This window comes from Manacus candei, unplaced genomic scaffold (genome assembly GCF_025592945.1).
Source record: "Manacus candei isolate 608988 ecotype Guabito, Panama unplaced genomic scaffold, ASM2559294v1 h1tg000088l, whole genome shotgun sequence".
Lineage (NCBI taxonomy): Eukaryota > Metazoa > Chordata > Aves > Passeriformes > Pipridae > Manacus > Manacus candei.
The window spans coordinates 4559862-4577314 of NW_026138136.1; the positions used below are offsets into that span (position 1 = coordinate 4559862).

At 37.3% G+C, this 17453-nt stretch overlaps 1 protein-coding gene across 2 annotated transcripts in view; it reads right to left on the minus strand.

Moving 5' to 3' along the window:
* Nucleotides 1–17453, minus strand: part of GABBR2 (gamma-aminobutyric acid type B receptor subunit 2) — a 474253-nt gene that overhangs the window by 287995 nt on the left and 168805 nt on the right. For both annotated transcript variants that reach the window (XM_051812706.1, XM_051812705.1), the window contains exon 3: nucleotides 278–448. In XM_051812706.1, coding sequence (XP_051668666.1) covers nucleotides 278–448 — 171 coding nt within the window. The remainder of the gene's footprint in view (nucleotides 1–277; nucleotides 449–17453) is intronic.

Here is a 17453-nt window from a genome sequence, read left to right on the forward strand (position 1 = left end):
TTTTGCAAGTCAAAGAACATAAAGGGACTCTGCACTTGGGTGCAATGGTCTTGGGTGTAAAAAAATAGACATGCAAAGGTGTGGGTAGTTTTTTACTACAGACAGTCAAATTAAGCTTATTCAATACAGAAAAGGTGACCTATTAAGAGAAAGCCAAACAAGACTGATATAGTGGGTCTGTTTCTTTTTATTTAATTGCTATTAATAGAGGAACCGACTCTTTAGAAATCTGATATTAGTAGCTCTCTGTGTGTAAGAGAAATTGTGCAAATCTTACCTCAGAAAACCTTGGTAAATCCTGGGTTAAAGTTCCTACTCTCTTCCAGTGATAGTATTTGAGTAACTTCAAAATTGCTGGATTCACTGCATTATCAGATGGCACTGTCCGGAAGAAATAAGGATATTTTTTCTTATCAGCCAGCTCTGGGGTTGTTGCTGCAAATGAAAGCTGGAAAAAAATCAAATAAAAAAAAATAAAAGTCAACACAAGTTCAGCTAGCAGTCAGAAAAAAAACCCTTTGCTTTTCTGGGTGCAAAAAGGTACAATCCGTGCACTGCTGTCATGTAGAGAAGTTTCATCATCATATAGCTTGGAAGTCCTACAGCACCATTTATTTTAAAGAGATTTTTTAACTTTAGCTCTATAATCCACTGTCTACAAAATTAAACTAGGGAATTGTAAAAGTCAGTGGTGTAAAATCCTTTGTTTGAGATCATGCGTCTTACACATTGCACAGATCAAGAAGGCCTAAGGGATTAAATCACCATGATGAATTCCCCACCAACTGCTCTTCATATAAGTTGAGGATAGCTCCAAGAGGATATCATATTCTCAAAGTCTTATCTATCTTTAAATTACTGGGTGAACTTCTAGTAGCACTTCTTCCTATCTTCAGGTAATAAAACAGATCCAGGCAGCAGAAAAAGAGAAAATAATTATGTTAGCCAAGGCTGAAACTCAGAATTTTATTTGAGTTCCAGCTTCCTGCTGGTTTGTGTTACAAAAGGGGACTCAGTGGCTAAAACACTGGAAATTGTTCATGATTTCACAATGGTTATAACAAAAGAAAAGAGGAAAAACCTTTAAAACATACACACAAAAACTCCAGAAAACTTCACCAAATTCTTCTGCCCAAGTTAAAGGCAGCATATTTTCGTGAATGATTTTCAGGCATTGTTATGAATAGAATGCCTATATGTTCATTTTTGAAAACAATCCTACTATGAAGATACTTCTGGTCATTCCCTCCAGTACTATTTATATTGCTAGGAAAGTGCTTCTCAAGTATTATTTTTATTTTTCAGCCGGGCATAGTGGTTGAAGGGTTTCTTAAAGTAATGTTTTAACGCAAATTGGTTTGACTGTCAAAAAAATAAGCTCCTTGATACAGTTACTTAAAGTCTTTCAAACTCAAGACAGTCAGAAAATGTAGGTGAATTCAAGCCTATGTAAGTATATCCAACTGTAGCATTAAGTTCACTTTCTTCAATCAAGCATTCAGCATATTTGGGTTAGATACCCTTTTTGGAAATTCAGATAGACAAGTTTAATCTGAAATAAAAATTCAAGTCTTTTCTTCATGTTTATGAAAATCTTGATTTAGCCTACCAGAGAGAGGACTCATTTTCTGACTGATTTTAGACTCACAAAGAATATATTACATTGTAATAATGGCATGAATACAGTCTATTTTCCTAGTTAAAACCCCTAAACTCCAAATAACTTATAGTGTGCATAACTGGACAGTTTACATTATACCATTTAAATAGAAGGTTCTTTCTCTTCACCAGTCAGGAGCTACAGAATATTTTTTAGGACGTTCTGCTGCCAGATCATTCTAAGGTAAAATATTTTTATTATAGCAACTGATGTTCTATTAGATTTCATGAAAAAAGTACAGCATGAAGAGGTGCTGTTTATTGTCATCTTTATTTTCCAAAACCATTCCCATAAGGGAAGAAGAATGAACCTCTCCCAGGTGGACCTAGTCAGCTTTTCTGTTGAACATCATTCATTCACTGTACAATGAAAGTGGAAATAAGGACCTGTACCTCTGACTGAGAAAGAGAGAAAATTCAACATTAGAAATCCAACATGAAGAGGAATACCTCTCAGCAGCCTACCTGCTTGCAGCCTGCTGACTACAAAGGACTTGTTTTTCAAGCTATTATGGTTTTGGATCAAACATAATTTGATTGATCCTTAAGAAAAAGAAGTAAAGAGCAACACTGAAGTAACAGTAGTGGCAAGAAACAAGTTCACCTAACTCAGGTTTCAAAGATTGAACGGTAGATTTTTCTGATCGATAGTACAAAGCTCCATAGTAACAAGAAGCATCTCTATACCTGTGAGATCATTTTAGGATGAAGATCTGTGATATAAGCAAGACAGCTCATATCCCTCCTTTGTGACTTTTTTGTGACTTACAGTGCCTGTATGCACTATCCTAATTGCTTACATTTCCTTAGAAACAATGAAGCAAAACCTTACTTTTCTTCATTGCTTACAGAAAGATGAAGAAGACGTAAGAGATTTCTCAGCCATGTAAGGTGAGATGAGATGAATTCAGGTTTAAGCACAAAACTAATGACACCTGAATTACAAAAGAACATTATTCTTCATTTTCTTTTTGAGTAAAGGTTTTATTAAAATATAAAATGAGAAAATTTCATGCTCAAACAATTCTTGGATTTTAGGATATGTCCAGAGGCTTTTTTTTCAAGCATCACATATATCATGGTTGATCTCATTCTGCATCACTTTGACATTTAATAAGACACTCAAAAGAGAAGGAGAAATATCCTGAAAAAGTTAAGTCATTGAAAGTAATTAACTTTTCCTAAAATCATCCCTGTAAGAATTTGGGACATGCAATGAACTTAACCCAACAAACACCAGCACTCAATATTCTATTTTCAGAGGGACAAAGAGGTAAAATGAAAAACCTCATTAAGTTCTAAAAAGTGGTAGTGAAAAAATCATGTTAATAAATGAACTGACATAAGGTAGACTTACTGGAAAGGTATTTGATACAGCGCAACTATATGGAAATATCAGGAAAATATTCATAACTAAAAGTTTATGTGATAAAGCAAATAAGATCAAAACACAGTCCACCCACATATTCATTGAGATGGTGCAGGCCTTTTTAACCAAACAAAAATCCTCTGTATTTTAGGTCTAAAGTGGTTTATTCATGGCTGATTTGAAACTTGCAGCCTTTTCATAGTTTCTTCGCTTCATTCTACAGGACAGAAAGCCATTCTGCTTTTTCTTACCGGAATCTCTTTTTATAACTTTCAGTTATGTAGTCAAAAATCTGGATGAATGGCATCAGTCTGAAGTACTTTAAGTTAAAGCAAGCATGCTCCTGTTTAAGGAAGTAATGGTGCATTCCCTTAAAGAAAGTCAGTACAGAAGCGGGAATGGTAAGACGATAAGCTCTGCCATTCAATGGGAAAGACTAGGAGTTCCATAAGAAAGGATGGTGTAGGAGGAATAGGTGCAATTGTGCAAGAATTTGTAATGGCAAGCTAGAACTGGTTTCGTTTAGGAAGACTGCAAAATGCCTTCTCAAATGGGTTAGATGTTTTTTTTCCTTCCTTCTGCATTTCAGATAAAGTTGCAGGGAGAAACTGTGAGGAAGCTCTGTCTCTCCCTGATATGTAGAGAGATAATATGTTTGCAGACATGTACAGGGCCTCCTCGGGACAGAGAGGGTGGGGGAGGAGAGAGAGAGAGAAGATACAAAAAGCCTTGGAGAAGGTGGGGCATTGTCTTTTTCCCTGGGGCCTGTTGTGTGCAGCATTGTTTAGAAGTGGTCCTTGCCTCTGAAATAAACCTTCGATCCTTCCTTGGTATTCTTGGGAAGAATACCTGCGTATGTTTGACCTTACAGATGGATATTAGAAAGGGAAAACAAAATTAGAATAGGAAACAACACTATATACAGAATGCATATCCATAGGAATCCAGAAGTTGGAAGCTGGAAGGCTGAATGAAGCCACACTGTTGTCCCTAGTACTGGAAAGAGAAAGGAAGCCACTGGAAATGACAAGTGATCTTCTGGTGTTCAGATGTTTTATTATCTCAAGGAAGCATTTATGTTTAATTTTTGTCACTGTAATATTGTACAGAAGTCTGGGAAAAATAAAAGAGCAGAATTATCCTGGGTAACCAGTCACTCTCATCTAAGGCAACAGGTCGGTTTAAGAGTTGTTTGTTTAAGAGGACTGTATCAGCTAAACTAAATCAGTAACAGAAACTCCTAGCAAAGTTATTGTAAGTCCAATAAAAGAGTAGGGCAGGAAACTACACTCCCCTCATAAAGCTGGTGGAGTAGAGTGGTGAGAGCATATCCCACCACAAGCTCATCAGCAGATCAAAGAAGGAGCCTGTCACCCAGCAGAAGGTGCCAGAGCACTTGCCTCTCCAAAGGAGAAGACTGTGAAACAAAGCTACACACTTGTAGTATTATACACATAATGGAGTATTATACATTGGAGGGGAAAAAGAAAAGTAAAAAAAAGGATCTTAGGTAACAGCATAACCTCTCTTGAATAAAATGTCTTCTTCTAAGACAACTGATTCATGTTTGCAAATGGGGGAAATCTGCTGATTGAACACCAGAGAGACCAGAGAGATTAGCTTAATTTTCCTAGGTTTCTTCACTAGGCTTGTACAAGAATTTTATTAATGATCACTAGAAATTTAAATCTGCCCCTGCTGCTGCAAAACTAGCCCTCACAGAGAGTTTTTTACGTATGGCAGTTATCACCTTTATTTCCTGCACCTTTTCTAGAAAGCTAAATTGTGCTGATAAATCAGCAAAAAAAGGAAAATGCAAATAATTCTTTCCAGAAAAAAGGGCATAATGTCAGAAAGCTCCATACAAAATAGTCTTACAGTGATACAGGGTTGGACACAGAATCTTGTCATAGGATAATAAATAACAAGGGTGAAACTCAGGAACATGATGGTAATTTGCAGAAATGAGTACTTGTAACACCACACACCACTCCTTTGCGTGCCTTGCCAGGAACTCTTATGCTCTGACAAGCCTGTGCCAACAATAATACTAGAGTGCAAGCATGTGATGACTTGATGGTCCCAGGAGCTAGAAGGACCAGAATGGAAACTAATGAATAATGAAGAGTTAAAAGATTTGCCTGCCACAACTCTTGAGACAGCATTAGATGACTTCACATAACGAGTGAAACAATACATTCTTAACCCAGAGACAGAGAATAGATTGAAGTATAACAATTATATTGCATTTTTAATGGAATGGTAATTATAAAATATAAATATTTAGGTTAAATGTTAATTTGCAGTAACTTTACTATAAAAGCCAACTTTTCCAGATGTGCAGTCAAACTATCACTGAACTTGATCTTGCCACTAGTGAAGTCATGAATAAATTTTAATATCATAACAGTACTTGAAATAAGAAAAGACTGATATTTATTCAAGAAGAATATTAAGGAGAACCTTAAATACATGATAGCATGTAAAGAAAAAAAGGAATATATTAGACTGCTTCTTCCCACCTCAATGCACAAAATGTACCATTTAATCAACTTTGATGGATGACTTAGAGAAAAAGAAATCACATTGCAAAGATTGTTGCAAACACCTATATATTTGGAAAATATTTCAATATAAGAAGTTAAGTGCAGCAATTTCATTGACAGTTGCATTGCACAGATCTTCAAACCAGGTGAAAGAAGCACAAAGTAGTGAAGATCAAGAAACAAAGATAATGTTTCTTGCCATTTTACCTGTACAACTGCTGGTGATAAGTGTCTATATAAAGACAGCAAAGAAGGAGGTTCTGAACTGGACCCAGGAATCACAGTGGCAATCTCCCCTCCTAGCTATGCTCTAATCCTGATCCCCAACTAGGAAAGGTAACACGCTAACGTAATTTGACTAATGAAGAAAATATTAAGTTTCCAGCTTTTCCAGCAGTGGTAAATCAGTTACATTTTCACCTGTCATATAATAGTCTAAAATATGTGAGTATTTTTGAATATTTGAATATTTTTTAGCTGTCATATAATACTCTTGGACAAAAGCTCCAGAGACTCCATCATTCAGAAGTTTTTATGGACTGGACAATCTTCATTGCTATAACAAATAAAAGTAATTATAATTAAAAAATGTTCTGTTAACTCTGTAAAGGTTTTAAGTATGACAGTTAGAAGAAAAAATAAACATCTGGGAGAATATCTATGATGGTTCACTAGCTGGTACATGGGCAAGATGCCTCATTCAAATGGGAACATAAAATGCACGTTGTATTAAACACACTGGACAAGAATTGATCTCGTGGATGAACATCCCTCTCATCATCCATAGCACATTATCCATGTGATTAGAGCTACTGTTCCTTTTAAAATCAGATGTTTTGCCAAATGCTGCTGCCCAATATCATCTGTTGTTACCTTCATTAATTCTGTGTCTGAAATTGCTTCCACTGACAGCCTTTTGGCACCTGGGAATTTTCAGAAAAAGCACTTCCAGCTGGTCTCAAGGTTGGAAGGCACCCGCCTCCATGCTGATGGTATTTCAGTGAATTAATCCAATCACAATAAGTCTGATATTCAGCTGCATTCTGCTCTGGAGACATTTTAGGAAGCAATTCTGGCTACTGAACAAATCAATATTTTTGAAGACAGAAACTGGTTTAGATAAAATAAAATCCATATGCGAAATACTTCAGCTGAAAGATGTGTGCCTATAGGTTAATGGGAAAGGAACGTTCAGTCCTCTCTGTTCCCTGCTTGGGCAGCCTGACCTACTCCCAGTGTAACTTGGTAAGACCTGCAGATGTCTGAATGCAAGAAGTCAGACCAGAAAATAAAATCTGGTCTTTTGATGTTAAACATTTTTACTCCCATAAAGTCTGTGGGTTATGATGAGGAACAGTGATTGAAGCTTTGGGGACCCCAATATAAGAAGTGAGTCCATAGTATGGAGTGAGTCCATAGTTGGACCACAAAAACATTATCAGAGAGCTGGAGCACCTCTCCCAAGAAAACAGGGAGAGGGTTTAGGCAGGAGAAGAAAAGGCTCCAGGAAGACCTTATAGCATCTTCCAGTACCTAGAGGGGCCCTACAAGAGAGATGCAGAGGGACTTTTTACAAGGGAGTGGAGTGATAGGACAAGGGGGAATAGTTTTAAATTGAAAGAGGTTAGATATTATGAAGAAATTCTTTACTATGAGGATAGTGAGGCACTGGAACAGGTTGCCCAGAGAAGTTGTGGATGCCCCACCCCTGGAAGTGTTCAAGTCCAGGTTGGATAAGGCTTAGAGCAAGCTGGTCTAGCAGAAGGTGTCCCTACCTATGGCAGGGGAAGTAGATTATCTCTAAGGTCCCTTCCAACTCAAGCCATTCTATGATTCTATGAATTCGTTCTCAGCTGACAGGGGTTTTTTTTGTCTTCAAGTCATGGAAAGGATAAACAGTCACTGAAAATTGTAGCAGATCTGCTCAAAAAAAAAAAAAAAGAAGAAAACAACCTAGACATTAGCATTACTGCTTCACCTGCCTCTTGAGCTAAAAGATTCACTTCATTCTACCTATTCACACCACCAAGAGCTATGTTTATGAACTTTGTAGAAAAAGAAAAAGTAAAAGGAATTCCTAGAAGAACATTTCGGATGAACAGAAAATTTAATATTTATTATTGTTCAGAGCAAAATAAAGTTACATATCAAATCCAAGTCCAAGTAATAGAATCCATTGTAAGTTCTAATAAATACTGCCTAACAAACTTAATGCATTCGTCTTACTTCTGAAACATGCCAAGAAAGTATACAATGGAGTTATGGAGAATGTCCTTCAGTTCAGTGGTTAACAGTGCAACCAGTAAAATTAATAGAGACTTTATGGTTAGAGTTTCAGTAGGTAGTCAAGTGAACATGAAGCAGAATCATCTCAAACCGATTATCCTATCCAAATTCAAAATTTATCATTACGTTTAACTTGATTCTTTCACTATTAATGAAAAATAAGCAATTGTCATCCCCTTTTCATTGCATATTTCTTCTGACCATTCATTTGAAAAGGTCTATTCGAGTTTGAAGCAGATCTAAAAATGTCAATAATTGCTTTTTCTATACTCCAGAAAATATTTTCAGATCTACATTAGACAAAAATAATTTACAGCTAACACATATGTTCTATATTCTGCTAGAGGTTGAACAGAGCATTGAAATTAAATGGCAGATCTACTGAAGTTTCTGCAAATTTTCTTTCCAATTCCAAACAGAATAAAAGACAAAATCTATTGAGAATTTTCCATAAATGGAACTGTATTGCAAAAGAGGGTTGTATATCTTTGTCCGTCACACTCAGTTGCTTAGCATTTGGCTAGTGGCCTGGAATATATTAGAATTCAACTTCAAATCCCTGCTGTCCTTCAGTCATGGTATTATTGTTTATCCCAAATCAAGCTGAGTTTCCTCCACTCATACTCTTGCTATCCAGTTTGCATGTTTCTTGTCTATAACAGATTATCCTCAAAATTTAATAGAAACCAACGACTTCATAAAATATTTTACCTTTGATAAAACAGGCTATATTGCCATAATCCATTAAAGAAAAAAAAAAAAAAAGAAAATTCTTTTCAGACCTATTCACAGCAGTGTGTTCCTGGCTGGCTGCCCAAAACTATTATCATTCTATTAGTATTGTTTGTTAGATTTCATCCAGCTATCACATGCTAAAACTACAGCTGTTCTGTCTACATTTGGATTTTAAATATCTGCTCTATTTTTTTTCTGCCTTTAAATGATGTAAAGGAGGGAAAAAACTTCCCCAATATAAAGATACCTTAAATGTGTGATATGGATATGTACGATACTGTTCTTTTGAGCAAAGGAACCCTGCACTCTATTGGAAATGGGGAGAAGAACCATTGGTGGGCTTTAAGTTGAGAATTTCTCAGTTCTTCTGTAGAGTGGACACTCTAATACAGCCCAAATTCCATCCTTTCCATCTTTTATTTCTTTTACTAGACTACAACATCTTAAGAAATAAGGTACACCATGTTAGCTCAAGATTTAATGAAATCTTTACAAAAATACCTTTTCCTCGTCCTAAATTGGGAATTAATGGTTTGTTCATTTCTTCATTCTCTGGTTTCAAACCTAAGCAAGAAATCCCAGATTTTTCAAGCTAAAACAGGTGACATCCTCCCATATGCAATACATAAAAACATTGTTTATTCTATACAGAACAGCACAACTTAGAGATGACTTCTCTGGTCCTGGGAGCAATACCCCGTCACTAATTCGGTACTTGGCCCGGGCTAATTTGCCTTTTCTTTCAGCTCCGTAACTTCTCCAATATCTCAGAGCTGCATGCTGCAGTTACACCCCACCAGAAGTGCTTAGAGAGTAGTTTGACATCAGTCACTTGGAACTGTACCTTCTCTAATAATGGATAAAGAAGGGTTATGCTACAGAAGTCAAGGGTTTGCTGGAGGGGAGATGTTGAAATAAAAACTAAACTAAAAAATAATAAAACTAAAAAATCAGGGAACTTTCTCTGCCAACAGACGTTGCCAGCAAAATAAATACTGCTTGCCCAGCAGCAAGGGCAACTTGAGTTACGTTACCACTAAAGACCTTCAGCAGAAATGTCAATCACAATTATGATTATAATATATTTGGCATTAAAATGTCAAACGTGTCATTGATCTTCCTCTAAGAAATAACCAAGATCATGCATACTATATGCATATTTTTCTTAATCTGTGGTTAATACAGATTTTAACAAGATGCTCTAGATAAGAATCAACATGTACAAAACCTTTGTAACATATGCAACTAGGAAATGTTCATGCAGATATACTCAGACAACCTAAATTGCAAAGCTGCCAAAGCTGCATTCTGTGTTTTTTGATCTATAAGTATGAGAAGTTGTAAAAAAAAATCTAATGAGCCATTGTAATCTATTTTTCTGAAACAAAAATGTCAAACAGTCTTGGTCCAAGCACAGTTACAAAGTAAAAATCCCCTCCTGAACGTCACGGAGGAAGTGGAAGAAAGCACAAGTGTTTCCTCCCAGTGCTGATGGCTGCAGGACATAAGCTAATCATTGCCTCAGTAACCCTCAATGTGGTTTTCTCAATACCTATGCCTTGCAGGTCACTTCAGCAGTTACTATTAATTTAATAAGAGTTTCTTTATGCTTGCATTTAAGTACAGTACTTGCCCCCGGTCTTTGAATGCATGCTGGGTAGAAAGCATTAACATTATCTACACCATTTAAGATTATGCACACTTCAATTAGATCTCACAACCATTTTTCCTTAGTTGCTGCCATCATCCTAGTTCCTGCAGGCTGAAAGCGGAATGTTTTCTCCAGACCTTGTTATCTTTTTTGTCACTTATTTCATAAAACTGCAATCCCATCTATTCCTGAAAAATATTCCTTATCGATCTGCTCTTCTTACTGTATTTTCCATAACTTACATCCATCCAGGTGAGATAAAAACTGAACTAAATTATTCCACATTCATATGTAGTACTAAACCCAATGTAGCCTTAATTTTTCATACGCAAGGAACAGCTTTGTGCTCGATCGTTGTCACAGAGCCAGAAAAGTGCTTAAGAATATAGTTGATTTTAAATATTTCAGTAGTCTTATTGATTTGAGAGAAGGAACTCATATATGAAAACTCAGACATGCATTAGAGTTTGGTTCTGCTTATTAGTTTTGGAAGGCTGTTTTAAATATCGTCTTTCCTAATTCAATCTCATGTATTTCATTATTTATTACTTCTCTGTGCAGTGATTAAGTTGAAATTTGTGAAGTCGCTTGCCTCCTCTCAGCCCTCTCATTTGCAACCCAGTGTTTTCTGAATTGCCATTTATTTTTATACAACACTTCTGACCAAACTGTCGTCATATTTGCACAGGGTTTTTTGGTTGGTTTTTTTACCACATATCCTATGGCTTTGTCTGCTTGGTCTCAACAGTTTACTGACTTGGGCATCTGTTATTTTGGGTACTGCTGAGTTCTTTTGGTCTTTTTCGAACACTGCTCTTGGACATATTCCTGAAAAATGTGAACTTGTCTGCTATTTTTACTGTCTCTACATGGGACAAACTAATGATGGGACAGACAGCAGGGAAAGTGAAAAGCATCTGTGAGAGAGGTGACCAGTGTAATTCCAGATCAGAAAATATAAACCATTAATATTCAGCTGGAGATTTCAGAAATTAAACTGGTAATCTGTATTGCTTTTCCTAAGGAATTATACTTTATTTCATGCTAATATGGTTTCGCTATGAATTTTGAAGTACCTCCTGCAGTTAAAATAATGTCAGCTTTATCAAGAATATATGTCAAGAGGTGCATTAACAACCAATATTAATGTGCTGTGCATCTAGGTGAAAAACAAAATAAAATCTTATTTTCACTGTCTTTTTTACAAGCAGGTTATTCAGAAATTCTCTGAACGCTAAAGTTTCTTAAATGAACATTGATTTATTTTTTTCTATTTAAATATAGCTACTAAAGAGAACTATGTCTTTGAGAATTGAGACTCCTGGTGTATTTAAACATTTATCCAATAAGAAAAGAGAAGGTAAACCACAAGTGACAGACTACCTTTCTGCTTACTGAGTGGTAGTAAAAAGTAAGGTACTTTTCCTAATATGTACATGCTACCTTTGCAGCAAGTTCACAGAAATCACTAGAAATTAATAGGGCATTCTTTTCTTTTTTTCTTTTGTTACTTTGTTTATCATCAGATTCACCCAGTTTACTATCCATAAATTACTAAAATTGTCAGATTTGTTTCTACCATACTAATAGTTTATTTATTCTCCAACTTCCTGGACTTCTGTTTTTCCCCTCGTAGAGAGATTCGGATTACTCTGAGCAGAAAAGCATGTTCCAGAGTACAGGTAAGGAGTGACCAGAAGGTGACCAGCCTTAATACAGCCTCTTGATCAATTCCAAAATAAAGCTCTAAAGAGCAGGGAGAAAACCCTGTCAGAATATAAGCAACAGCACAAGAACTGGATAAGAGGCTGTGAGAGAGATGGACAAGACAGAACATGAGAAGTGTTGTTCACAAGAAAGACACATTGTAGGGAAAAAAAATGAATTAACAGATCAAAGCAAACCATGGATGGACTCCATGTACAGATAAAGTAAAGAATTGGTCTTATTTTTGTAATCTGCTGAAAGCTTGGCTTTGTGAGTACTTGGACTGATTATGCATACAGAGGCATCTAACCAGCTGCACCGTTACATGTCCACAGATTTAATGAACGTACTTCAGAGGTCTACAGCCACTGAAAAACCTGTGTCACTTGGATGTCAGAGATAGAAAGTAAAGACTAGCATATGCTTTCTAAGACTTTTCTTAAGTTAACATGAGAAATTTTACATACCACTATATTTGAAGGAGTGTAAAGCTTCAAATTTGATGCAGTTTATATTGGTGCATCATAACTTATATTGACTTGCCTAGGGTAAACCTTAAGGTAAGATGAATCACTCCCTAGAAGCATCTGCTTCTCACCACTGTAAGCACTAGTGGGAACTACAGTGACTGTATCAGATGCAGCCACCTACACTGCACCTGGTCGAATGAATCCCATAAAAATTATTAGACCTATATAAATATTTAAGCATGTTAAGCAGTGAAGCACTTAGAAGACACTTCGCCTCTTAACCCCTGAGGATTTCTAGGTATTTGATTTCTTTAAAAGGTTAAACTGGATGGTTAGTAAAGCTGACAGTGCCTTAATTCTTCAAAAATCATATTAAAGGCAAATATGGATGTCACAAAATTTTCAAGTGGATCCATATCTTCACTGTCTGGGAAAACTTTTAACATAGTGCTAAGATTTTAGATAACTGAATATTCACTGTAATTTCTCTCAACCTTAAAATACTTGGAGATTCAGACCAGGCGTCTCAAAACAGTCTTAACCTTGTTCTTACCTTGTTCTATTTCATCATAGTATAGTATTTCTACATCTACATAAACCACCAAGCAGTTTATGGGGTAGCTGTTTACTTTGTTGACTATGAGTTCTCATTTGAGCCAGTGATTTTTTGCAGTGTCATTAAGCATGTAACATCATCATATGCCATGCCCATATAATGTTCCTCTATGACTGGCAATCTCATTTACCGTAAAATTCAAACAATAGCCAATCAAAACTATGTTGATACACCTTCACCTGCTCCTTTCATGCTTTTGTATGTATATCCACACAACCAAGGCTGCAGTTGGACTAGGTTCCTGCTATATCCCAACTGCTGCATGGCACTTGAGCTTTCACAGTCACTCATGGAGCTAAGCCCTCACTCTCTATTTTCTGCGTGTTCTGCTTGACCAAAAGACAAATGCAACACACTTGAAATATAACAAGAAATGTATTTTAAATGAATAAATCAGAGAGAAGAGACTACAGTTTTAACCCACCCCTTTCTACACTAAACTTCAAGGCTTTGCGGCAGCAGTGGGGTAAAACTGAGGCAAAAAGGATACTGGACAGATACTGCAAACAAATGCAATCTTTGGCTTGGGGATTTAGGAATCATTATTCCCCTGTGACAGCCAGCTAAACATGGAAGAGAGGTAGGTGGGTAGAAGGCTTTCTCACTGTTCTTTGCACAAACAGTGCACCAAAGATAAGAAGTTCTCCCAGAAATAGTAAGGATGAACCAAAGAAGCAAAACAGAGTAAAGCTTCAAAAACATATGGTCTGGAAATGTTTTGAATTAGTTGATCCAGTAAAAAAAAAAAAAAAAAAAAAAAAAGAAAAATATTGGGAAATATACTTCCAGTTCCTAGACTGGCTATAAATAATATGATGATGTTGTCAGGATGTCATTCAAATAAAAATTGTCTCAATTCCTTTTGTATTAGATGTTTATTTTTAAGCTACTGATGGAAAGGATTTTTTCTGTATCCACAGAGAGTACACAATAATTCAGAAATTTTGATGCTATTACTTATTGATGTTGTTGAGAACTCATAAGCTATACATAAAGATCAATACACATAATCTACCTGCATTGAGAGCCCCTATCTCTCACTGCCAGTAAAACCATGCATTTATTCAAGTTCTGAGCCTGCAGGACACAATTGAGTGTAGTTGCTGGAAGGGAGCTGGTCAGGAAGTAGCAGGGAAGGGCAACGTCTCCAAAAGGAATATAACAGCTTCTGGGTTTCTGAATCCTTATTTCGGAAAGGCATAGCATTGCTTCACAACAGCTTTCAAAGAGTGAGAAGCCACTCCAAGTTTTTTGGGGTGAGATTGGGAACAGACATGTACATCCTCTCTGCCCCATATGTCTTCCTACCTTTCCCTTTTCTCGTTTATTACAAAATATTTGCCTCCTTCTTGAGACTTGCAGTACAAAGGCACAAAATAGCCATCTTTTTACCTGTGGTATAACCTCAACTCACCTCCTCCTGAGCTGCTCAGAAGAGGCAAGAACCAGAAGCTGCTCCCCAGAGAAGATGGAGTACAAAGGTGAGGGCAGAACAAACAACTCAAAGGGCTGGAGAAAGTGGTGTCTGCCCTTGCTGATCTGCCCCTTGCTTCCCTCTGCAGTGATCCCTCTCTCCCTAGCCCCTGCCTCACAACTGTTCAGAGAAAGAGCAGATACCAGCGGGATGCCTGTCCCTGTGTTTAAGCACAGAGATAAGACAGGTACCTCTGCCCTCATGCCACACCCCAACCTGGTGTTAGCAGCACATGCAAGCTGCTGCTGCAGAGTGTGACTGCGATTCTTAACAAGAGCCTGTTATGAGTGTGTGAGCTGTGTCCCTTGTGGATTCTTGAGAATGAAGTAGTTGTTTGTAGTGCCAAACACTGTCTTCATTCTTCTAAAATCCAAGTATTAAAAAAAAAAATTCCTAAGGTTGTTATACAGTGTAAGAACATATTCATACACACATCAGATCTCCTCTGAGACTTCGCCAGGCTAAACAATCCCAACTGTCTCAGGCTCCCGCATATGATAGGTGGTCAAATCCCTTCATCCTTGCAGTAGCTTTTGCCAGACTTGCTCTAGTACATCCACATATCTCTTGTTTTGGGTAGCCCAGACGTGGACACACCAATGCAGATGTGCTCTAGTCCGGGTTGAGCAGAGGAGAAGACTCACTCACTGCCCTTGACCTAGTGGTAACCAAAAAAAAAAAAAAAAAACCACAACAAGAAACTTGCAACCAGAGATATAAAACAGTCATAAAGATGACTTTTAAGAACGACTAATGTGCAGTTGCAAGTTAAAGCTCTAAAACATCATTCGTATAGTATATTCCTCTATTTTCCTCTCTGACAACAAACTGGAAGTAGAGCAAACACATTATTCTGTTAGAATGATGCCCCCTAGCCCTATTATTCACACACAGTTATACAGAAAACATCTTCGCTAAATCAGAACTAACAGTGTTCAACCACAATTCTTTGCATTGCTTCTGTATATCCAGTTCCATGCAGTATTCCAGGTTTGGGTAGCCAGCTTACTGTCTCACTATTTAAATGGCTGTCATCGAAAAAACAGTGTTACTTGAGTCACATAATTCCAATACATGATTTCACAAATGCAAATTCACAAATCCCACAAATACAGTTCTCTCAATGCTTCTGCACTCAGAAACTGCCATGCATCTAAGACTGAGGATAAGAGAGTAGCTTTAGATTTCATTTAAGATAATGAGCCATAAATTTATCTCTTCACTCCTCTTCACAGAGGTTTGAGAGCTGACAGTCTGAGGAGATGAATGGGAAAAATCCACACTACATTCAAATTTATTCATTCAAATTTATTCGATCAGGTTGTTCACAAAGGCAGGCAAACACCTATGCTGGAATCCACTGTGTCCAATCTCCATACATTCAAAAAAGCTTAACATATCAGGGCGATGGCCACACCGGGTCAAAGCAAAAATATATACCATTGTTTCTTTCACCTCTGTGTCTACTCTCTCCTAGGTATCTGCTCCTAGATATCTGCTAGTAAACATTTGCAAAAGAAACTCTCAACCTCCAGAAATTTGCAGTTCAGGAATTTATTTGGACTTGATGATCTTAGAGGTCTTTTACAACCTTAACAATTCTATGATTCCATGATGTGCATGCCTTAAAATGCCTGTGTAGCAACATGACATATTAAATACTGTAGGACAACTGGCCTACACACTGACCATGTTCATACAGATAGATGTCTTTAAAGGTTTAGTTTTTATTACTAAAACTTTGTAAGGGCAGAAGACCCTTCTGGAAGAAGACCCTTCTAAGCTTGTTTCACTTAGAAAGACTTTTCTGCCTAGAAGAGGTATCTTTCCCTAAGACAGTTTTAGATGTTTTCTCCTCCTGCATTCCAGGGAAACTCTCCCTGGTATGAGAAAAAGGCAAGTCTTTGCAGATATGTGAAGGGCTCCCACAGAGTGGGGGACCAGAGATGATAAAAACCCTGAGAAGAACAGGGTATGTGTTTTACTCCAGGGCCCAGTGTTTGAAACACTGTTAAGATTAATGTTCTGTAAGTCTAGTGTTCTCGACTTTGGAAATAAATTTTCCTACAATCCTTCCACTGCCTGGCATTTTGGGGCTACCTGAGTGTTATCTTACTTCACAGTCTTCCTGTACTCACTGCAGCTTCCCACAACGAGAATAAGCAGAAGATGCAACTTACTGGCACAGTGCGGCAACTCTGGCAATTCTTAGTTGGAAGTTAAATCTCTAAATCCTCGGGCTGCTTTCAATTATAATGAGATAGGAAATTGCATGGAATTGCTCCCAGGATATGAATTTTATAAGTGGTTCTGTAAAAGTCCATCCCCACCCTCAGGCAATAAATAGAGTAGGGTCACACTGAGAATCCAACCCTTTTCTTTCTTGAAAATGCAAGGACAGCTGTAAACTATTAAAAAAATGCTTGTAATGAAGCATATCAGTAAAAATAACTACATGGACGTTCTAAAATTCCTCAGGTTTCATCTTGGCAATTAGATTTCACCACAGCCAAGCAGAGATAAAGAAAAGAGAAGATGTTGCAAATCCTATATTTCGAGATCTGTGGCTGTTACATTTATTACTAGGAAGTCAGCAATGCTTGCAGCCATCAGGAGCCCTGCAGTTCAGCATTCCTGGCTGTTACAAGCTCTGTCAGGCAGCCGGCAAATGCTTCGAGCTGACATTAATCACCGACTTTGGGGTTCACAGCTGTTACAAGCAGTTCCAGCAACTTGGCGGTGCTAGTAACAATTTATTTCACTTAGCAACAAACGCTGGCATATGAGTGTTGCTTATAATTTCTAAGGAGCTTTTTGCCAATGCTATTGGCTTCCACAGTCAGCTGGGGTTATAGTAATGGGAGATTTAAGAACTTTTAAGACCATTTCTAGCTGTGGTGCCTAACGACAAAGAGTACCTTTGGCTACAGTAACCGTGCA